Source organism: Phalacrocorax carbo, chromosome 9 (assembly GCF_963921805.1).
Source record: "Phalacrocorax carbo chromosome 9, bPhaCar2.1, whole genome shotgun sequence".
Classification (NCBI taxonomy): domain Eukaryota; kingdom Metazoa; phylum Chordata; class Aves; order Suliformes; family Phalacrocoracidae; genus Phalacrocorax; species Phalacrocorax carbo.
Window position 1 is genome coordinate 36,468,260 of NC_087521.1, and position 22,300 is coordinate 36,490,559.

The 22,300-nt window shown below is 50.3% G+C and overlaps 3 protein-coding genes and 1 long non-coding RNA gene across 4 annotated transcripts; 2 read left to right on the forward strand and 2 right to left on the reverse strand.

Annotated features, from left to right (window-relative positions):
• Nucleotides 1–1,479: 1,479 nt before the first annotated feature.
• MGAT2 (alpha-1,6-mannosyl-glycoprotein 2-beta-N-acetylglucosaminyltransferase) lies at nt 1,480–3,012 on the reverse strand. The gene has a single exon (XM_064461186.1). The coding sequence runs from the start codon at nt 2,936–2,938 to the stop codon at nt 1,607–1,609; it is 1,332 nt and encodes a 443-aa protein (XP_064317256.1). The 5' UTR covers nt 2,939–3,012; the 3' UTR covers nt 1,480–1,606.
• Nucleotides 3,013–8,084: 5,072 nt separating this feature from the next.
• Nucleotides 8,085–16,749, reverse strand: LRR1 (leucine rich repeat protein 1). The gene is made up of 4 exons (XM_064461192.1): nt 16,439–16,749; nt 16,232–16,330; nt 11,389–12,116; nt 8,085–9,102 (listed from the first exon to the last, which is right to left on the reverse strand). Exons 1-4 carry the CDS (start codon nt 16,616–16,618, stop codon nt 8,850–8,852), a joined length of 1,260 nt encoding a protein of 419 aa, XP_064317262.1. The 5' UTR covers nt 16,619–16,749; the 3' UTR covers nt 8,085–8,849.
• Nucleotides 16,750–16,884: 135 nt separating this feature from the next.
• LOC135315083 (uncharacterized) lies at nt 16,885–18,307 on the forward strand. Its single transcript, XR_010374535.1, has 3 exons — nt 16,885–16,992; nt 17,048–17,062; nt 17,382–18,307. It is a non-coding gene; the product is annotated as an uncharacterized LOC135315083 (long non-coding RNA).
• A 479-nt stretch (nt 18,308–18,786) lies between these two features.
• Nucleotides 18,787–19,368, forward strand: RPS29 (ribosomal protein S29). Its single transcript, XM_064461193.1, has 3 exons — nt 18,787–18,935; nt 19,064–19,163; nt 19,247–19,368. Exons 1-3 carry the CDS (start codon nt 18,874–18,876, stop codon nt 19,253–19,255), a joined length of 171 nt encoding a protein of 56 aa, XP_064317263.1. The 5' UTR covers nt 18,787–18,873; the 3' UTR covers nt 19,256–19,368.
• Nucleotides 19,369–22,300: the final 2,932 nt, after the last annotated feature.

Sequence of the window (22,300 nt, forward strand, 5' to 3'; positions counted from 1 at the left end):
GTTAAGTTTAACCCCGATGAGCTCGGTCACTGTCACGCAGCTCGTTGTGGGAGGTATCGAGGGGCTGAGGCACAGGCACAGCTCTTCCAGCATCAGCCCTGACTTTGTCGAACTATGAAAACGGAGCAAGTACCAAAGTACAAAATCGTGGCAGTTAAATTACCCCTGGAAAAAGAGAACAACTTATTGCAGTCAAAATAAACATCTGTGTACCTCTTGCAGTATTTCACAAAACTTGGCGCTCTCTCAAATGAACATTTAACCAATATATTCACAACCCATAAAGTAGGTGACAAATGGCGGTAAAAGGAAAGCCTTGCCGCATGCCCTTCCGTTCATGAGTAACTCTTGTAGCCAGTATCATAAGTGCACCAACCTTGTTTCTCTAATTAAAAAATGAAGCTTTTTTTTTTTCTCTCCAAATCTCTCAGCATAAAATCTACCTCTACATATCGCATGTCTGTCACCATAGCGTAGTATTTTCTTTCTCTAACATACTTCTCTGTTCTACAGAAAGCTGCTTGTGCGCTGCTGCTACCAGTTGTGCTTTAAAGCAGAGTGCCATTAAAGCAGCCGTACTGCTAGACTTAAAACAGGCAAGGAAGTGTTTGGTGTTAACGAACGGCTCCGCTCTCCCCGTTCACGGCTTTCAGCTCCAGTTCAGTGTGTTTCCATTACACAGAAATAATTTTTACTGGTTGCTTTACCCAGCTGACTGATTTGAAAGCAAACTTTTTTGTGATCCAAACAAAAGCAGTGTCATGCCACACATTTGTTGCTCTATTCTGCCTCAATTAGTATCAGTAAAAAATTAATGAAGTTAAATACACACTGTTAGAACGGGTGATGGCATGTGTTCAGCCCTCTGGATTAAAGATACCACCCCACCCCCGGTCCTGACTCCTTCTAGCAACATAAGATGACATCATCTTTTTGTGAGAATCAAGAACTTCTCTGGTATTACAAAACAACTGATTTTTATTTCGGCAGAACTAAAAAAAAAATAATCATATATTTATCTACATTGTAGTAAAAACAATGATTTTTTTTTTTCTTTTCCTTCATATATTCACCAACACATCGCAACCAAACCAGGACGCAGGTATCAGGCATGAGGCGAGCTCGAGCGGGACGGCGGGAGGTGCCGGTACCGCCGGCGAAGGTGGTGTGCGAAGCCCGGCTCCCACCGGGGCTGGAGCTCGGGAGGGCTTGGTCCCCTCGCTTGTGCCTCACCACCCCCAGTGCGGCGCTACGGGCACCACCGCTCTGCCCCGATGAGGGGAAAAAGCCCTGCACCAGAGCACTACCAGCATCAGAAAAGATGCACATAAATACAAGTCTCCTCCTCCTCCTCCCTGTAAGCACAGCAGCGGTCACTTTTTGCACTGGGGCTGCGATGCTGCTGTGGGCAGCCCGGCAGCAGCAAGTAACCCGGTTCCAAAACATGGTTGCCAAACATGAAAGATTACTATTTTGGGACACCTTTTACAAGAATGTTTATTCATATTAAAGCAAAAACCAACTCATAAATGCTTTTTATACACGTGTGTACCTGTAAAAGACAGTATGGAACAACTCAAAAAGAAAAAGGCTGTGAGAATGATCCTCACTGAAGTCTGCGGTAACTTTTACAGAGTTCGTGGTCCCTAATATCTCCCCACCCTCCGTTTTTCACATGAGGGGAAAGGGGTGCCATGGAGTACCTTTTGCTGACACTCATTGTTTCGGGAAACAGGTACTGTTGGTTGCTGTTCAAGAGAGAGTCGATTTTGGCACTCTGGGTGGATGGTCTGCAGGATTTCTTGTGGTGCATGCCACAGTCCCCCGTGTGAAAAATCCTGGGGATTTCGGGAACCAGCACTTTCCAGAACTTTGGAAGACAAGAGACAGTCAAGTGCTGCAGAGTCCAGTCCCAGTTGTAGTCATCATAGGTGCAGAAGGCGTCCGTGCACTCGATGAGCTTCTGGTAGGTGTCTCTGCCAAAGGCCATGCCCATGTTGTGCTCCGTGGACTTCCATGTCTTCATCTCCACCTTGTCGGCGCGGCCGGCGAAGCCGCCACGGACGGGGCTGTAGGTGCCCAAGGAGACGATCTGGCACTCGGGGCACTCGCGCTCACGCAGGGCCCAGAGCTTTTTGAGGACGTGGTAGAAGTCAGGCGCCAGGTAGTGGTCCTCCTCCAAGAAGAGGACAGGCCCGGCGTGCTCCCGCAGCGCCCGTACCCGCTCCCAGACGAAGTGCAGCTTCCACCACCAGTGGTGCTTGGTCTGGGAGAAGCGAGCTTCGCGGTAGTGCCCGAAGGAGTCGGGGTACTCGGCGTTGATGCAGCCCAGGCGCAGGGCCGCCGCCTTGCCCACGTCGCGGGGGCAGTCGTGGGGGTCGTGGCCGGGGAACTCGCGGGGGTAGAGCTGGATGCTGAAGGGGAAGAAGACCTGCAGGACGGGGCAGAAGTCCACGCGTGCCGCCAGCTGGTTGAGCTCCTCGGCCCACAGGTCGTGGCTCAACACCAGCAGCACATTCTCCACTCCCGCCGCCCGCCGCAGCGACTCCAGCAGCAAACGGAGGTGCTCGGCTCGATCGTGCACCTGCACCACCAGCACCACGTCGGCGGCGGCGGCCCGCGCCGGGAAGCGCCCGGCGTTCCGCACCGGTTGGTCGAAGTTCAACCGGTAAATAAGCGAGCGGTAACTCAGCGTCCCGTTCTCGGTAAGCAACGGCGGTACTGGAGATGCAGCCGAAGCGTTAGCGACCGGGCGGCGGGGCGGGGGCTCGCTGACCCGCGGCGGCTCCCCGGTGGTACCGGTACCGCCCCGCTGCTGCTGCTGCTGCTGCCGCCTCCTCCCGCCGCCTCCCCCACCGCTTCCCCACAGCGCCAGCGCGCACACCGCCAGCGCCAGCGCCAGCAGCAACACCTTCCGTTTGTAGATCCGCAGCCGCATCCTTCCCGGCGGCGGCGGCCGCCGCTCCCCGCCGCCCTCCCGCCGCCGCCGCCGCCGCCGCTCCCGCAGGCAGCGCGCGCGCGCTGCCGCCGCCTCACACCCACACGTCACTGCACCCCATAGGCCGCCGGTTAGGCGTCCGCCGGCCTTCTATTAGTCGTCGGAGCTGTCACTCAGCGCCGCTTCCGGCGTTGGGGGCGGGGCGGTGGCTGTCCGCCATCACCTCAGGCGGGAGCGGGCGGCCTCGGCCCCCCCCCCTCGCAGCGCCGTGCGGTGATTGGCCGGCGCTAATTGGGGTTGGTGATTAGCGAGAGCTAATTAGTGATTAGTGGTGTAGCCGGGGGGAGGGGGGAGATGTACAAAGGGGGTGTTGGGGGTCGGTAGCGGGGCCGGGGTACATCGCTGCAGAACTGCAAGGATGGAAGAAGAAAATCCTTCTGGAGTTGGAAGAACGAGGTAAAATAACGCTAGAATTGCAAGAACAAGCTAAGAAAGTCACCGTAGATTTGCAAGGATGGCTGATGAGAAGATCAAATAATTCTCGATTTGCAAGGATAACGTGTGAGAAAAACGTTCTAGAATTGCAGGAGTAAGATCAGAAAATAATTCTAGAATTGCAAGAATAAAATCAAATCATGCCAGATTTGCTGGAATAAGATAACAAAATTATTTTAGAATAGGAAGAACAAGAGATTCGGTCTAGAATGGCAAGACTAAGAAATTAATTCTAGGATTGCAAGAATAAGATAAATTAATTCTAGAATTAGAAAAATAAACTTATTCTGGATTTGCAAGGATCATACATAAGAAGGTCTAGATTTGCACAAATACAAAAATTATTCTAGAATCACAAGAACAACACATTTTAAAATCACTCTAGAATTGCAGGAATACAAGAAAATAATTACAGAATTGCAGGATAATAGTTCTAGAATTACGCGAATATGACAACACTCATTCTGGAATTAGAAGAACAATCTATAAGAGGACAATAATTCTGTAAAAACAATAATAATTTTAATAATTCGACAACTGCAAATAATTGCAAGAATTACTCTTGTAATTGCATCGCTTGTGTCCCAGCCCCTCTCACCGGCAGGCACGGGCCAGCTGCGAAATTTGGTGACGGTTTCCCGCAATACGTCGCGGCGCAGCGTGCTCCCGAGGGTCAAATACCATCACCCGCGCAGGTCCTTGGGACCCGCAGGAGGAGGAGAGCTCTGCTCCCCGCGGCTCCCCTTTGCGTTCGCAGAAATTGCTCCAGGTTTGCTTCAAAAAGCTTTACAAACCTGACAGCCGTCCCCAAGCCCCAGCGCGGGTTCCCCGGAGGCCGCAGACCTGTCGCGGCCGTGGAGCGAAGGGCAGCGCTGGCACGTCCCAGCCGTATCTAGCGGGAATTTCTGTCCGTCTCCGCCTGCCTGCAGCAGCAGCCCCGTGTTTCACAAGCACCTTGCCCCAGACTGCAGCGCTGCCCTGGGTTTTGCTACGTTTACCAGGGTCTCACCTGCGCTTCATCCTTTATAGCACTCAAAGGGTGTTCTCGGGAGGCTGCGCCGCCACCCCCTCCTCCTGCGTGGCGTGGCACTGATATACGCCGGTTTGGGGGTTGTTTATTTTTCAGTCTGGGTTAACATCAATACTCATTTCCATCACTTCAAGGATTTCTTGCCCCAAGAAGGCAGCCCCTGCAGAGCCAGGTTTAACGCCTTGCACAGCCGTGGGTAAAACTCCGGCAACTGAAACACCATCTGGTTGGGATAACAGAGCTTCCCTATCACACCGGCAGCATACAGATAAACACGTTAAGGATGACAAAGCACTCAGTGCCAAGTGGCATCGGCACAGCAAAATCAGACCAATTAAAGAGTGATCAAACCTGCCCCTAGCCCTGCTTGCAGCAGCATTCTGGAGTATCAAATCAAGATCTGCCATCGAGGCTTTTTCCCCCCAGATGAGACTGATAAGTACAGGTTTCAGCTGCATTTAAAACCATCTCACATTAGACAGCCTCCTTCAATTCCAGGTGAGAGCCATCGGTTGCTTTAATCCGATGAGACTAAGCCCCGCAGTACTCGACTCTGCAACGTCCGAGGCAAACACCAAACTTCTTAGGCACAACATTAACACAAGGGACCGGAGCAATGCTTCTATGCTTAGGAGACATTTTTAATAACAGTTTCACAACTTGACCTTTGCTGACCACAGCTTTGTCCAGCAGAGAGCTACAAAGATGCTCAGGGGACTGGATCACCTCCCTTATAGGGAAAGGCTGAGAGACCTGGGCTTGTTCAGCCTGGACAAGAGAAGGCTGAGGGGGGATCTCATCAATGCTTATAAATATCTAAAGGGTGGGTGTCAGGGGGATGGGGCCGCGCTCTTTTCAGCGGTGCCCAACGCCAGGCCAAGGGGCCACAGGCACAAGTTGGAACACGGGAGGTTCCACCTGAACATGAGGAGAAACCCCTTCCCTGTGCGGGTGCCAGAGCAGGGGCACAGGCTGCCCAGAGAGGCTGTGGGGTCCCTTCCCTGGAGACATTCACCCCCCGCCTGGACGTGGCCCTGTGCCCCTGCTCTGGGGGTGCCTGCTCACGCAGGGGTGGGACGGGATGAGCTCCAGAGGGCCATTCCAAGCCTTGCTATTCTGTGATTCTGTGATAACTCAGCAAGTATTCCCTCATCACCTGGGCACAACCAGTGGTTTTCAAGTGAGGCATTAAAAAAAGAGGAGTCCTTAAAGTCAGTTTGATTCAATCAAATTATGTTGCTACAAATAGGAAACACCACATAAACAGCCCTGCAGAGTTCCCCGCCAAGTACAATAAATAAGGTCAAATAGTTTCCTATGAGAACAATTCTTGCCTGGTCCCATTTTCTCTACAAAAAGCCCGAGACACAATGGTTGGGTCACGCACACTCCTGCGCTTGCAATATCAGAACTGTGCCCATCTTTGCTGTCTCCACCAGCTAGTCAGCCTGTTCCCAGCATGCTGAAGGAGATCCAAGAGATACCACAGTTGTCTTGCTGGCAGGCAAGAAAAACCACTGCAGGAGACGCTCTTGAAAGGGGCAATTTCTGCTTTGGCTTTAGCTAACTCTGAAGAACGAACGGCTTTGGCTCTTGGCTCCTTCGCCACCTCCTGGCTGGCTGACAGCACGCAGCGCCGGCTCGGCGGAGCGCAGGCACGGAGCGCTGCAGCAGCCACCCCGGCAATGCTGCCGCGGCTGCTCATCCTTCTGCAGCCAGCAAGACTCAAACCCTGACTAACTCGCCAAGCACCTTGCTGCCCCTGGGATGAAGCTGCAACCTGGGAGCGTCGCCCTACTGAGACAAATGCTTTGAAGCATGTAGAGAGCTTGTTTGCAGGGATTGCAAGAGACCGAGAAAATGAAGCGGCTGGAACAGACTCCCAAGGGAACTTGCGGATATCGTATACTCCTCTGACCCCTCTGCTTGGCTGCACAAGACTTCTCTTTTCTTCATCTTTCCTTGGAAAGCAGCGAGTTTAGAAAGCTCCTCCACGCTTTTGACCTCTGCGGAGACTGCGAGATCGTAGCGCCCTGGGTACATTGCCAGAAGGTGCTCTGGTACTAACCAGCAACGGCTGGGGAGGAACCTCCGTAGAACAGGGCTCCAGCACCCCGCCGCCCTCAGCGCTGTGCCAGCTGCTGTAGTTTCAGAGGGTTAAGGGAAGCCAAGTCAGTTCTGGGGATGACATTCACTTCAGAGATAATGGCACCCCAGCGTACACACTTGGGATTAAAAAAATCCCAGCAGTATGTGCAGAGCTGGTAACAAAGTATTCCCATACAAAAAGCCCTTTCCCACAGTTCGCAGCCTCCCTTTCATGCCAAGAAAGGATGCGCTCCTCTTCACGTTGGCCGTTAACCCCCCAGCCGATCTCTTCTCCCAGCACAGCAGGGCTCGGACAGGATTTCACAGCCTATACCCCTCGCTAACAGGCTGCTCGTGTGCTGGGCCACAGAGGTGTGGTTTCCTCCTCCACCCACCACAGCTCGCTCCCTGGGAAGGCTCTCAGCCACTGCACAGACACCCACACATCTGCATCTTCATCTAAAATTCTTGATGAGTCCCACAGGAGGCCAGATTTCTGTGTCTACTCCACTTCCCTTAATCATGCACTCCACCTAAAAGGGTTTTTTTTCCAGATGAGTAATCTTCAGGCTGCTGCAGTCAGGATGAGGTCTCTCTCCCTTTACAACAGCATTAACATATGACTATTTAAAACTTCGCAGGGTTAGCTCTGCAGTGCTTTCCGAAGATCGGTGTTGAGGTTAAAAGGCACACTTGGCTTTCTCCTTCCCAAGTTCTCTGTAGTTGAAGAGCAACGTAGAAATGATTCACCCAAATCTTCCCATAGTTCCTTACAAGTTACTGCTTTACAAATACTGCATGGAGAGAGCACAGTCAAGTTAAAACTTTCTCTAATGTCAGAATAAAGACACTCAGTATTTCTAGAATAAAAGTTCCTCTTCCTCAGGAAAATGCGCCTCAGCCTTGTCAGAGCAAAGCCCTTCAGTAGGAGTGCTTCAATATTTATTTCTGCTGTCAATGTCTCAGATTAGCAGAGTTTGAAACCGATCAGTTTTAAAACGTGGATGAAGGTTGTGCTCACATAAGAGACATTTAAGTGATACCCACAAGCCAGTACCTTCTTCCAAAGCCTGCTGCCACCTTTCATGCTGCTCCTCATGCCATACATCACATCTAGCTGTCACTTGAAGCCCAGCCTAGGTCAGTTCTGCACTCGGTAATTACAGATGTCTTGTTCCCCCACTGAAACTACATGTAATTGCCAGCGTGGTGTGTTCTCCTATGACCTGAAGAGGTGCAAAATGTGTAACTCACTCCTGGGCAGTCAATACTACTTCAAAAATGACAGCCTAACATGCTCTCTCCAAGCCATCACATGTTCCAGGGCATGGGATGCCTAAAGACTTCTCAAGGGACTTTTGCTCCATCCTGTTTCAATACCTCAGCCAGGGACCAGCTGACAAGACATGAAATAAGGGTGTGGGTACACTCAAGTATTTCAGTATCTTCACCAGGAAAAACGCCGGGAACTAATCCCTAGAATACACTGGATCAAAAAAAACCTCATTAGAGAAAACACAATTCACATGTACATAGAAGGGTTTAAAAATTTAATTAAATTGACACAGTAGTGAACAATTAAAGAATCTTTAAAATGTGAGAATTAAGAAACAAAGTTTAGGTCACATATTTAGAAAAAAAGAGACATTTCTTGTATAACAAAGAGATAAAACAAAAAACATTTGCTCTGATAAAAAAAACAGCAATGCTGGTCCCCGCCTGAAGTGAGAATGCTGTAACAGAACTTTTTAAAAAGAAGCACCTGGAATTACATGACCAGTTTTAAACTGCTCACACTGTAATTTCTTCTCATAGCAGCCTACTGAGTTGGTGTGCGGTAAACAAGTCAGGAAGAGTCCAGTCCAGTGATAAAGTCAACGCAGTCCTCTTCTGTAGGCAGAGTTCAGAGCCTCAAATGTAAGCAAGCAAAGCAGTCTGATACACGCTCACCTTGCTTCTCTTAGCAAGGAGAAACCACTTACACCACAGAACAAAGAAAACTGTCATAATACTCCAAACAAAGTCACAGCAGTAGGAAAAAGAAAGCAGAATACATTCTAAGGAAGATTCATTCAAGCTAAGCATCGCTTTTTATTCCAACCAAAGAGAGATTCTTGGGGTGGAGGAACAGTCAGGCCACCAGACCAGGCCGACAGTGCCCCCTCACTGCAAGGCTGACGTTTGCTACCGGTGGCAGATGCCCTATGACAGCACATGTGGGTAACAAGCAGAAAACAATTTCAGGCTCCTCCGTCACTGGACTAGAACTTCAGGCAAAGCTTTTGCACTTGTTAACAGTCACCCATTACTCTGCAGGTACCTATCCAGGAACTGGGAATAGCAGTCTAGAGAACAGAAATAGCAGATGATGGGTGCTTCTGTACCTCCCATGTTATCCACAAGGACCACAGTGTGAGCTACGTGATGGAGATTCATGGTCACCGTGATCTGAATGAAGCTGCTCAGACAGGCACTTCCGCACTGGCATGTTTTAGCCACTTCCAGATCTTCACAAAGGTGAGAAGGAAGGAGGCGACAACCATAAGGGATTCTGTTGAACAAGAGGAGTAAGCGTGAATTCACCACAAAATGAACCAGTGTCACTCAAGCGCAGTGACACGCCATATGCACCAGCTGTAAGAAATGCGTTTCTGAGATCACAGGCAAGGCAAATCTGAGGTTTTGCCGCTTGCAGTATTGGACTGGTTAGGAATTAAACACCACTTTTCAGGATAGTCACTAAAAACATGCAACCATGTTACTGACCCCTGAGTACGAAGGGCCTGAACTTAAAAGGATGTGAGAATTAGGGAGTTCACAAAAATCGTAACAGCCTGTATCATAGCGATAGACAATTAGAGAACTAGGAAGAAGATTAAGAATAATGAGTCATCGAGGCACAGATCTGTTCTTTCCTCACATTAGCCAGCAAGATCACTGTATTTCCTCCTGGCCTGATAAGGCACCCACAATTTACTCCTCACTCTCTAACATGAAGAAGTGGTAGTAGCATAAAAACACCGTATCCAGAGGGAACGGGGGAGAAAATGAACCTTTTACAGTAGTACTATTACATTGCAGACAATAAATTATGGTTCTCTTGATAGACCGCTTTTTTCGTCCGTCACATCAATAATGACACTGAATGGCAGGAACAAGAATTGCTTCTTCTGAAATTCGCAGCAGAGTGGCATAGTGTTTGGGGTACAAATAATTTCCCTGAAGTACTTTCTCAAGTTAACTTTAAAGTGTGGGTATCATCAGTGCCCAGCTGTCACTCGAGACTCTCAGAATTGGCCTCACTGACTCATCCCGTCTACACCTACATATTCCCAATTCTTTCTACATACCATCATTCACATAGCTAAGACTCCTGTGTGGTTTTTTTCACCACCTCGATTTCGGGACATCCTTTTTTCCGGTCAGGACAAGCATAATCACAGCTCTGGTACTTGCCCAGCACACCACTATGAAGACTGATTTCCGAATATTTGCTTTTGGGTCTTCCCTCCTTCTGTTTTCTTCATTTCTGGAGGTTTTTACAGTCCATCATCACTCCCGTTTCTTGTTCTTTGTCAATTCTCACCGCCGGTGAATGTCAGACAGAACGTCTGTTGCCCACTTGTTAAACTTTTTCTTTTCCGTGTAAGATAATCGGGACCACTCTGACCGATGCTGTCTCCTAATAACCACAGACCTGTGGGCAAGGGGACTGTTTCCATTGCTCATTTCCAGGGTGTGCCCTGCATGCCTGTGGACACCTTTAGCACAGACTTCTGAGCAATTAACCCAGGTTTATGAGGCGCTCCTCACCCCCAAGGCAGGAATGGGCACAGAGCGTCGATTAGGAACACTTTGAGTCTGTCTCTCACCCCCTTTCCGTACCCGTGACTCTTCCATCTTCTTGCTCCCTTTTCCACCCAGAACAGGGAGGGAGCAGCAGCAGCTGGTACCGGGAAGATCACAGGCGCGGCAGGCAGAGCTATGTACGCCGTGTGGGGGAAGGGGAGAAAACCGATAACAAACAGCAGCCTGGCAAGGATGGTGTTTACGTGGTGAAATAATAACTTTAAAATTACCTCAGAACTAGGTTTCGCCACAAAAGACAGAATACCCTCCCTCCAACAGCAAAGGAAGCAAACAGCTCAAGGAAAACCTAAGGCAGGGAGAAGCCTGCAGTAGGTAATGCCAACTCCAGTGTGACACTTGCCCTTGGAGAACCCACCTCGTGGTACCTTTGTAGCCCTACTTGGCACGCGTAAGGTCCCCCATCTCAAGCAGAGGCAGGCTGATCCACACCTGTAACTAGGAGCTGTACGGTGGAAGGTAACCTTTTGCCAACACACTATTCTCACGCAGGAAGGGACAGTGACAGGCTAGTGGGTATTACAGACGGTTATATTGTACTTTGATGTGAGGACAAGATGAAGGGCAACCATGCTGGTAGGCAATTTCCAAGCTAAAGCCCAATATGAAAGATGATTGGTGCCACAAAATCCTCTGTAATCTAAGCTTCTTGGTACAAAATGCCAGAAGTGGTTCAGGGTTGTAGAACTGATTGACCTTTCCAATGGTTGGGCAAGAACGTTCTGTGATGGTGCCCCCATTTTGTGGATAAAACCACTCCAACCTACAGCTTTCTCTAAATGCTTCCAAGTCACCAGTTTACTGCGTTATCGTGTATAGCAAAGGGATGATTTTACAAGTGGAATTCAAAACAACTTTAACTTTATGATATTTAACAGGTGAAGAGACAGGGGAAAAAAAAGTCAGGAAAGTTTAGACTCGACAGGTTTGAAACAGTAGGTGCGATGTGTGCCCATCAGGCTGCTCTTACCTGTAATTTATCGTTGCTCTTGCAGCACACTCTAATAAGGTCAATGGTATTTTCAGTTGTATGTTGGGAACAAGCGGATTAGGCTGTTCAAAAGGATTTCCAAACAGATCCAAGTTCTCAAGACAGAGTTTCCTAAAATCACTGGGCAAGAAAGGAAGTTTGTTTCGAGCTGCTGACAGAAAGCGTAGATGATCTAACTGGCCAATCTTGAATGGCAACCTAATCAACTCATTGTCATCGAGCTTTAAATTAACAAGTTCTCGCAGCTGGCAAAACTGAATTGGAAGTGCTTTAATTTTGTTTTGGCTGAGGTCCAAGAATTGAAGAGATTTCTGAAGGGTGGAGTTGCACAGAGCCCCACTGAAGGACTCCAGGTGATTGTCGTGCAGATTGAGCTCCTGAAGACAGATCAGGTCACCAATAGTAGCCGGCAACTGCTTAATATGATTATGACTTAAGTCTAGTTTTCGGAGTTTCTTCAAACAAAGCACACGTGTGTCGATCCGAGCAAGTTTGCAGTATGAGGTCTGGAGATGTTCGAGGGAGTAAGGAAAGTTTTTGGTGAGAGGATAGTCCCTTCTTGAAGTTATGATCATTTTTGTCTTAGGTTTTTCAACTTCTGAGGTCTTCGCTGGTACCAAAGCTGAGAGTGGGAGAGCTCCTATGTTGGTCCCTTGGTGAGCCAGTCTCACAGCTGAAAGGAAATTCTTTAAATTGCTGGCATTTGCCTACAGGAAAACACAAATGTGGAATTAAAAGTGTATTATTCTTGTGCTCATTTGTACTAACACTTTCTGAACTATTTGGTACGTGTATCAGGAGATCCTAACTCAGCAGGGTAATGAAATGGGAAAGGTAAACAGCTCGGGCTTATTAGGCTGACGTGCTGTTTACAGTATTTAAGAACAAATGGCATGCAATTTGAATGAGAAGCTACGACGTCTCTGAATAATCTAGATCAAACAAACTGCCGTTTCATTTCTCAGAAAAAGAACAAAGCTCTGAATTCACAGCTGAAAATAAAGTACAGAAAAAAAGCCTGATGCACTGTGATCTTCCTAACCTGCAACATGATAAAGGGACAGTTTATAAAAACACACATGGGGAAATCGGAGATCTAAAACTCAAGGCAATCATTTCTGAAAGTTGCGAGGAAGGAAAAGGATGGAAGCTGAGGTTAAATTTAACATAAAGGAAGGTGGAAAGCTTCAGGGCTGGTTAAGTAAATGCTTCTGGTCACACACAGCTCTGTCTGGTTGTGCCAGCGACAAACAAGGGAGTAATTATTTGCAGTCCTTCTGCAAACAAATGACTAATTTTGCTTTAGGTGGGATATAATATAATGGCCGTAAGGACAGAGAGCCGAATTAATGGAGTATCAGATGCCCTGTATTTTAAATAAAGGTCAAGAAAGCTGTGATACATTTGTTGTACTGACATAATTAAGTTTTCTGAATAACAGGGTAACCAAATGTTTCTCTTCTAACTTTCCCAGCAAGCCTCTACTCAAGCTGACATGCAGCTGACAGACACTAAGCTATAAAATGAGTTATAAAATAAAAAGCATGATGCATCCATACAAGTAAAAGTAATCTCTCACTGCAGGAAAAAAGAAATGGGGTTTTGGTGTGGCTCTGAGAGTCGAGAGGTTTGCACTCTGTTCCCAGCTGTAACTTGCCCAAGCCTAGTGACACCCATTTCTGCACCTGAAAGACAATTTTCCTTCTAAATGTATTTGTTTATACCAAATTCTAGAGCACCCAGAACTAGCTTACCTAATACGCTATAAGCATCTAGCGCAACAGAGCAATGATCTCGGAGACTTCTGGATGCTAATGTGATAGAAATAGAGACAATAAAGGTCAAACATATTTAACTGCATCAGGAACCTAAAATGATTGTTCTCCTTAAACGTCCCATGCACACCTATTCTTTCAGCTCCGTGTGTGATACCCTCCAGACACAGGGGGGTTGCCTGCCAAACACCTTTGTATCCAAGACCACCAACATTCATTATCTCAGCCAATCTAACTAAAATATTTAGCTCTGGGACTCCGCATGACTACAGGCAGATTTGTCATGTTTCTGAGGGTAATAAATGGCTAACTAACTTTGGAAGTAAAGAGAAAAAGTCCTCCATATCTCTAAAGACCAAGTAAAATACATAACTATACATCAGATTTGAGTTACAGGGAATATTTCTTTGATCTCAAAGCATGAGATGCAACAGATACCTGTTTCTCATAGCCAGAAGCACTAGGTTGTTAAGAATGAGGTTCTGGGCTGTTCACTTGACTTCACAATACCAGTACTTCGTGTTCCTCCACAATACCTTTGTAAAGGCAATGTAGTACTCTCTAAACCTTGTTGCTGAGAAACCTTGAGTATGTTGAGAAAAATACTAAGACACATCTAAGAAAAAAAGCAAAGAGTTAGCTGGGAGAGCTTGGGAGACAATTTTCTGTCCCGCATCTGAAGTCAACCACAGAAAAAGATGGCGGGAAAAGAGGTTAATCTGTGTTGACACCTTACAAGTCCCTTGTTTCAGAGCTAAATGAATGATGACAAGGCAATCAGAGATTACATGGATTTCAGACCTTGCGTGCAATGCAGCAGGCACAGGCTTGCTGAAGGAAAAAAAACCAAACCCACAGTGACTTTATTATTTATGCTCCAGGGTTGAATGCTCCAGACCAATGTTTCTCAACTTAATTTCTGATGTGGCTGAATGCAGCAAATTGCACCACCTGGCAGAGCACAAAGAGTGGGGATTTGCATGGTAGTTGCACACAATCGGTACAGTCATACCTGGAAATCTCCTTTCTAAAAAGTTTTTGTCCATCTTTGAGAGTTAAGAAGCCTTTATGTAATGAAATTATAAAAGACCAGCAGAAACACTACAGAAAAATTATGAGTGATCTTAAACTGGGTTTCTGGATTTGGAACATTTAAGAGGAATATATATTATCATTGGCTGTGGGAGAATTTAGTGGATTTGTTCCTGAAGCTTGACAGTATGAGGGTGAGCCTTATGTTAAAAATGGGGAGCGAGGATCTAGACTCCTGGGAGCAACTCTGGTCATTATTCTAACTCCCGTTTCATTATGTTTGGTTGAGACTTTCTCTTCAGTCTAACAACGTCATGGACTATCTTATCATATAGTTCTTCATTAAATTACTACCCACAATGAAAGAATGTCTGTCACACTGTTTCCTTACAGGCCCTATATGAGTCTAAATAAGATCCTGTAGCACTAAGACACAGACCTTTCTAATTTTATACCAGTAGATCCACTTACAATAGGCCTGCTTTTCTACCTTTGTTCTAAGACAAACTTTTTGATGTCTCACGCTTCTGCAGAAATGCTCGGAGTAAGAGATGTAAATGTTTGGATCTAACGCAACACGCACGAGTTCTCATATTTGTAAGATATAGAGCACATTTGCTTCTGGCAAGAAAAAAATTAATTGGGTTTGGACACACACCACTTCTTTTATATTTAACCCCATAAGGCAAACTGCTCTCTTCATCACATTAGGGCTGCTTTCCTCACCACCGCAGCCTTCACTCTTGTGGAGACAAGGTACTTCCAGATCACCATAGCGCTGTGGCACGGTCTGCAAAGTCTTGGGCTACCACAGCTACATTCGGGCTTATGTTTAATTATCGGTCTTATTCCCAACACAGTAAGTGCTTTTTCTTTCTTGCTGGGTCATATTTGTTTTCTTTTCAGTAAGTCACCGTCCGAGTACAGATTCATTCACCTTGTTTCTCAAGCATACCTCGCAGCCTGCCCTGAGCTCCATTCATCTATGGCAAGACTGTTGTCAGCGCCTGTTGCAGCTGCAGTTTAAACATGCCCTGGGCATTTCTCCTTAGACAGGCCCTTTGAGAAAACATTCTGCTTTGTGAAACAGTAAGTTCACCACTCATGGTAACAGCTGCTCAGTCTGACATCACCAAAAGCATTAAAGGATCTCCTTTGGGCCAAAAAGTCAGAGTTGCAACAGAAAGTCAAAGTGATTTTCCAAATAAAAAAATCAGTATTGTTTGCTTTTTTTTTTTTACACATTCTAACTCTAAGGTTTTAGAAAAGCTGTCCTGCTTTCCTCTTCTACAAGCTACAAAAGATTACTGGAACAAGCACAGAAAAAAAACCCAACATAAAAGCTGAACTTTAATAAGCCTCTTTTTTTGGGTGAGTTTAGCATTATTAAAAACACTTTACAGCTTCCAAATACCCTATGAACTGTGAATAGACGTGTTGGTAAGTCCTACTATCAGTCAAGCATTAAGGTGAGATGGTGCCTGTACCACTGGAGACACATACCATGTGTCTCCAGCTTTGAAAACCACAGCAGGCACGCTGCTTGTCCACTAAGACAAGAGTATTCTTTTTTTTTTTTCATTAGAAAGGTTGTAAGCACCAACTGTTTCATAGAATTTACAGCCCAAGAGCAAGATATTGTATCAGAGAGATCACAAAGTTGTTTCTCTCTACACAAGCGACAAAGAACGACATGAAAAACAGACTTTCCCGCTCCTGCTGCTTCTCCAGAGGGAGCAGAAGGCAGCAGAATCAGGACACAGCCCAGCAAAGAAGCTAGGCTCAGCCTTCCTGGCACAAAATTTCCCTTTCTGCTGTAGCCTGTTGAGGACACACAAAGCCAAGCTCCTTCACGCTGCCTCGCTTCCTTCTCCCACGCCAAAGTAGCGGTGGGTCAAAGACGACTCTTAAGGCGCAGTGTCCGTGTGGCGTTTGTCGGACGGACCCCACGCAGCCAGCCTGGGCACCACCCCCCCCGGTGTCCCCGGACCGCCGGCCGCGGTCCCCGCACCCACCTTGCTGAGGCAGACGTCCACGGCGGGCTCCCGCAGGCGCACGGTGGCCTTACCCTCCTCCACGAACCGGGTGAAGAACCGCTCGATGTTCTCCTGCACCTAGGAGACACAGCGGACGCTCAGCGGCCGGGGCGGGACGAGGGGACCCGCCCCGGTCCCGGCTCCCCCCCGCCCCCCACACCCGCCCCGGGGCGCCGCCGTCCCCACCTTGTAGCGAGCGCCGACCCGGTCCCGCGCCGTGCACACCATGAGGTAAACGCCGCCGCCCCGCGCCCGTCCGGGCGGGCGGCCGAGCGAGAGGAGCGCTCTGGTGCCTCGGCCGCGGCCCCGCAGCCCGCAGGTGGGCAGGAGCCGGCTGACCACCTCCACCTCGCACTGCAGCCGCATCGCCGCCCGCCCCTCAGCGCGACGTTAGTCGGCACCGGGGCGAGAAGGCGGGAGGGCGGCGCGGCGCGGCGCGGCGCGGCTCCGCACCGCCCGGGGACCTCCCGCGCTCTCCGCGCACAGGCGCCCGCCGCGATGCCTGGCTCACCGGGACTCCCGCCGACCGCCCGCCGCCACCGGCCAGGGGTGTGCGGAGCCGCCCGGCGGAAGGGCGCGTAGGGCTGGAAGGGAGGGAGACGGGAGAGGCGGCAGCACCGGCAGCCGTGAGGGCAGCCCCGGCGAGGGGTCCTCAGCGCGGGGCTGTGCGCAGGCTCCGCCGGCAGGAGGCGCTCGGCTGGGCTGGAGGGGACAGGAAGGAGCGGGGGGGGACGGCTGGTGTGAGGGGACAGCAGGTGTGGGGGGACGTGGAGGAGCTGAGGGGACATGCGGGAGCTGAGAGGACGGCAGGTGTGAGGGGACATGGAGGGAACTGAGAGGACACAGGGGAGCTGAGGGGTCACCGAGGAGCAGCCCTGTGGGCACGCTGGTCCCTGCGATGGCCCGTGGGCTCAGTGAGTGGGGTTGGTGCCAGGTGTGGCACACCGCCCGTGCTGGTGGCAGCGAGGAGCCCAGGCCAGGGTGTGCGGGACACGGAATGGGGCAGGCGGCTTGCCTGGCCTCTGTGGCAGGACATGGCTCCTCACCGGGGCGGGCAACTTTTGGGCAACTTCTACAATTGTATGTAACAGAGGAATACAAGTTTTACAATGTGTGTTCATTGTCAAAGGTACCAGCGCTCCCTCCGAAGCCAGTGACAGAGCACCACCTCAGTGATGGCCTCCTGTCCCCAGCGCGGTGGGGCTGGGTCAGCTGAAGGGTGGCTCTGCTGCCTGAGGAGGCTGGGGTGACTCCACCAGAAACCAGAGCCGTGGGCGTTCAGAAACCAAGCTCGGGTAAAACCCGCTGTGACGTGCGCTTGCCGCTTGGTTGGTGTAGACGCCAGTGCCGCCCTTCATCCTCCACCCTCTCTGATAACAGTAGCCCAGGCTTTCTAAACAACAGAACGTGGGGCCTTGGGAAAAAGCTCGTTACCAATGTGGGGCCTTGGGAAAAAACTCGTTACCAGGATAATGGAGAAATTCAATAAAGCTTAAAATTTGAATAATGAAAGAACTCACGATGTAGAAGAGGATTGGTGGAGACAGGGCAGGTTGGGAATCCCCAATAGTGAAATTTCAGCATCTGGGATGAGCTGCTTTAAGCTTGGGTGTAGTAGAAATTGGGATAAAACCATTGCATTTAACAGATTTACCTCATGCTTTTTAACAGTTTAACCTTCCAGCAGTTGAACAGATTGCTGGGAGGTGCACGCAGGGTGGAACCAGCCCCCGTGTACGCACAGACCGGGGCCGTTCACCGAGGGGGGTGCGGCGGGAGAAGACACGGCTCGCTGGGTCCCTGCCCGCAGAGCCGGTTCTCACCACATTAACCAGGATTTGGAGAAAAAAGAAATAAATCACCGAATCCTTCCAGCATTGGTTTTCTATATTTATATTTTAAGAGCAGGACGCAGGCTTTATATTTTCTCTGTAACAACTTTTAAAGCCGTGGGGTTTTTTTCTTGGAGTCGGAGCATGCGCAGACAGCACGGGTGCCGGCGGCCGCCAGCAGGGGGCGGTGCGCGCAGGGCCCGCGGCGCCGCCACCGCCCAGCAGGAGGCGGTAGCGCGCGGGGGCCGTGCGGGTCGGCGCGGGGGGCAAAATGCGGTGCGGGAGTACGGGGGGTGCAAAACGTCGGCGCAAAAGGAGCCCGCGTCTCTCTGTGTTGCCCAGGCTACGCTGCAGTGGCTATTCACAGGCGCGATCCCGCTACTGACCGGCACGGGAGCTTTGACCTGCTCCGTCTCCGACCTGGGCCGGTTCACCCCTCCTTAGTCAACCTGGTGTCCCCCGGCTCCCCGAGGCTCACCATATTGATGCCGGCCTTAGCGCGGACGCCCGCTCGGCATAGCGCACTGCAGCCCAGAACTCCTGGGCTCAAGCGATCCGGCGGGCTCAGCCTCCCGAGTAGCTGGGACTACAGGCACGCGCCACCGCGCCCGGCGCTGCTGGCAGCGCGCTGCCGCCTCTACGGCCCTCACGGCGCTGACGTCACGCCGCGGAGGGGCGGGGGAGCGGAGCGGGGGCGCGCCGCGGTGCAGGGCGGGATGCGGGGCAGGGTTGATTACCGCATGCGCCGGCCGCCATCTTTCTCTAGCAGCCGGGCGCGCAGCGGGCAGCATGGGCCACCAGCAGCTCTACTGGAGCCACCCCAGGAAGTTCGGCCAGGGCTCCCGCTCCTGGTCAGTGCCCGCCGCGGGGCTCCCCGGGCTGCGGCAGCCGCCTCGCCCCGTCTCTCCTCTTCCCCCCTTCCCTGCCCCGCGCCGCCATTACCCGCCCTGACCCTCCTCGCTCTCTTCTCCCCTCACAGCCGCGTCTGCTCCAACCGCCACGGCCTCATCCGCAAGTACGGCCTGAACATGTGCCGGCAGTGCTTCCGCCAGTACGCCAAGGACATCGGCTTCATCAAGGTGAGCGCCGGCGGCGGGCCCGGGCGCGGGGGGCGGCCGTGCCCGTTCCCGCTGACGCTCTCGCCTTTCTCGCTCTCTTGCAGCTGGACTGAGCGCCGGGAGGATGAGGCTGTCGCCAGAAGATCCCGGGGCTTCCCTGCGCCTCCCCGACACACCTACAGCATCTCGGCACAGCCTTACTTAATAAATATTCGCCTTGCCCGACCGACGTGTGTGCATTTGCCTTTTGTAAAGGTTCTCGCGGCCGCGGGGCTCCCTCGCAATGGCTCTCTCGGGGGGGTGGGTGCTGTGCTGGGGACAGGCCTGACCCGAGCCTACCCTGGTGTCGTCGGCTTTCCCGCACAAATCCGGGTGGCCTCAAGCGTGCCGATGCTCTGCCTGCAAGCCCGAAGGCTCAGTGCCGTCCCACGAGCGGTGGAATGGTCCGCTTCAAGTGACTGGCGGGGCTGGCTGAGGAGCGCAGCTGCCGGTAGTGCCGGGCTTGCTTGGGTTAGGTGCTGGTAAACTCTGCTCTTGCTGACATAGGAAATAGCGATGTTACACCATGTCTGTGGTGCAGTGCTGTACTGTGGGCTTTGTGCCCGAGCCTTCCTCACTTAGGAGGTCTGGCTCTTCAGGGTGTGGGAAGCTGTGGGGAAAGTTATAACTGATGTCAAAACAAGCCACAGTAACATTATCTTGAGCCGGTGACAGGGCTGATGTTGGAGCCCATGCGTGTGATGTCCTCTGTGGTCCAAACCTTCCTTCCTCTGAAGGAAGTGAATAGGGTTGGAGCTGACCACCCCTTCCACTTCATCTGGCATTTTCTGAGGTTTCCAGCCACTTAAATGTCGTGGTATGATAGGACTGAGGAGAGCTGGGCAAAGAGACACTTGTCTAATGTGCCAGAAGCCTGGAGTGGGGCCTCTACTTCCCTCTAAGGGGACTGAAAGCATTGGGGTGCTGTCCTGCTGCTCAGGCTGGTTTTGGAGCTGTTGAAATGATGATGCTCTGTGAGCTTAATGACTAAACAAATGATCTGGTGATGCCTGAAGTGGCAAATAGGCTGATCTGTCCCAGCTGACTGCTCTGTGTCTAGTTTGGGAATCCCTAATAGTGCGCTTTTTTCTGTTATTGGTTATTAAATTAAACAGAACAAGATGGGGTGGCGAGGAGGGCATGGGAACAAACCCAGGCGCTGGCCTGGTGGCTGGAGTGTTTCTTCTGTGCGGTGCTAAAACCTCCCTCCTGCAGCAAACAGGGCACTGTCCCCTCGCCCTTGTCCTGGGTGAGTACCTCACTGAGCAGAAGCGTGGCCGTACCTTGCTGTCACAGAGCCTGCTCTGGTTTCTGTGGTGATGGAAGCAGAGGTGTAAGGGATCCTGCGGGCATGAGCCGAGTCCTGAGCTTTTGGCCTTTAGTGAGCTTTACTCAAACCTACTGTGAGGAACCTCGGGATATGGAGCAGCTGAGCAGGGATTTGAGGTGTGTTTACAGCAAAAGCTGAAGGGCTGGAGGGTTAATGCTGTGGGTTGGCAGCAACAGGATGGAGCTCAGTGAGCTGCTTTTTCCCCAGCTGAGCTGTGTGCCGCTGTGGTCAGGCGGTTGGCAATGGTGGTTCAGGAATTATCTGAAACTAATCTAATGAAACTTGGAAAAATACTTGCTAAGTAACACAAAACAAGGTGAAAATGTGAGTTAAAGCAGCTAGCTGGGTTAACAGCTACATCTAGGGGAAAATGTGGTTTTTATCATCCTAAGAGCTGCTGCCATGTCTTCACTGCAAGGGGACTAAACCTGCAGCTAGCTACAGGGAAAGAAGAGCTAATCCTGGGATACTAAATAAGATAAATTAATAGTTAAAGCCTGATACAAAATTTAAAAGGCAACTGTATGGGGCTGTCTTGCTCAGAGGATTTCCATCTTCCCTTTGCCTTGAGGCAGTAACATTAGACTAAACAGATTTCTGCAAGGGCTTCTACATTTTAATAATGCACCAGTTCTCAAAATGCCGTACAGATCGTCGTGCATGAAAGTGCTGACCAGCTCTGGTGTGCCTCCTGTAGCCTGGGAGAATGATGGTGAGCAAGCAATTGCTTTTTGCTGCTCCTGCGACCAAAGGCAGCCTGGTGTGGCACACAGAGATGCCGATTTGGGGTCATTTGGGGAGCTCTGGCTGGTGCCGATGCAGGTTTGGTGCTGGACTGGGGAAGGGTGAGCTGCTTTGCAGCTGGAGGATGCTGTTGGGCCTGTCTCTTTGAATGAGAAATGGTTAAATCCCTAGTTCCTATCTGGAAAGTCTTCAGCGTAAAGGTACACTAAATAAATAATAATAAAAAGGGTGCAGTTCCTCTGGTGGCTGGTTAGTTTTTTTTCTAATTTCTGCTGATATAGAGTTGAATCCTATGGGGTGCATTTGTTTGGCTTCAGTGTGACTCTGAAAAATCAGAAAACACCGCTTGCCTTTCTAACCAGTTACTGAATTTCTTATGTTAGGGGGATTCTTACTGGAGAAGAGCAAGTCTTTTGTTCTTAAGCATTATTTTAACCCATGCCACAATCAGAGGGATTTATTCTTTTTCAAGGAAATGAATAAACCAGTCAGCTTTGCTGGTGGCTGGCTGCTCCCGATCCCCAGCAGAGAACGGGGAGGTGTGGTGCGAAAGCTGGTTTTTCAGCTGCTGATACATCACCATGAACGCTGCTGGGGAGCTGCAGAGGCGGAGGAGCTGGTAGCACCCGTTTAAGCTGTTGCTTGGGCTCTGTGGACAAGGATAACTGGGCAGAAGCATGAAATGCAAGGAGTGGATGTGATGCCAGTTTTGTATTTCAGAGCTTTGAGCTTCCTATCCTCTGGCAAGGAGGGTGTGATCCATGCTGCGGTGCCTCTGCCTGCGCGGGGGGGTGGTTACAAGTGAATTAATAACCTGGCTGTGTCTAGTGATGCAAATTCCCGCCTTGTGCTGGCTGTGGTGGTGTCCTGACACCAGGGAGAAATCAGATGACTTGCTCCAAGGGTTTGTGTTCAAGATGGTAGGTCACTGTGGCTGCCGACACCTGAACCTGATAATCAGTCATGCCTCTCCTTACTATGAAAGATGCTTCTCATTTTTACCCCGCAGTCTTTTCATGTACCTCTTAGTAACGGACCATAGTGT

Coding starts and splice junctions, on each gene's coding strand:
- MGAT2 (XM_064461186.1), bottom strand. CDS start 2,938: ATGCGGCTGCGGATCTACAAACGGAAGGTGTTGCTGCTGGCGCTGGCG.
- LRR1 (XM_064461192.1), bottom strand. CDS start 16,618: ATGCGGCTGCAGTGCGAGGTGGAGGTGGTCAGCCGGCTCCTGCCCACC. Junction 16,331..16,438: donor GGGTCGGCGCTCGCTACAAG/GTGGGGACGGCG, acceptor TGTGTCTCCTAG/GTGCAGGAGAACATCGAGCG. Junction 12,117..16,231: donor TGGACGTCTGCCTCAGCAAG/GTGGGTGCGGGG, acceptor GTTTTCCTGTAG/GCAAATGCCAGCAATTTAAA.
- RPS29 (XM_064461193.1), top strand. CDS start 18,874: ATGGGCCACCAGCAGCTCTACTGGAGCCACCCCAGGAAGTTCGGCCAG. Junction 18,936..19,063: donor GGCCAGGGCTCCCGCTCCTG/GTCAGTGCCCGC, acceptor CTCCCCTCACAG/CCGCGTCTGCTCCAACCGCC.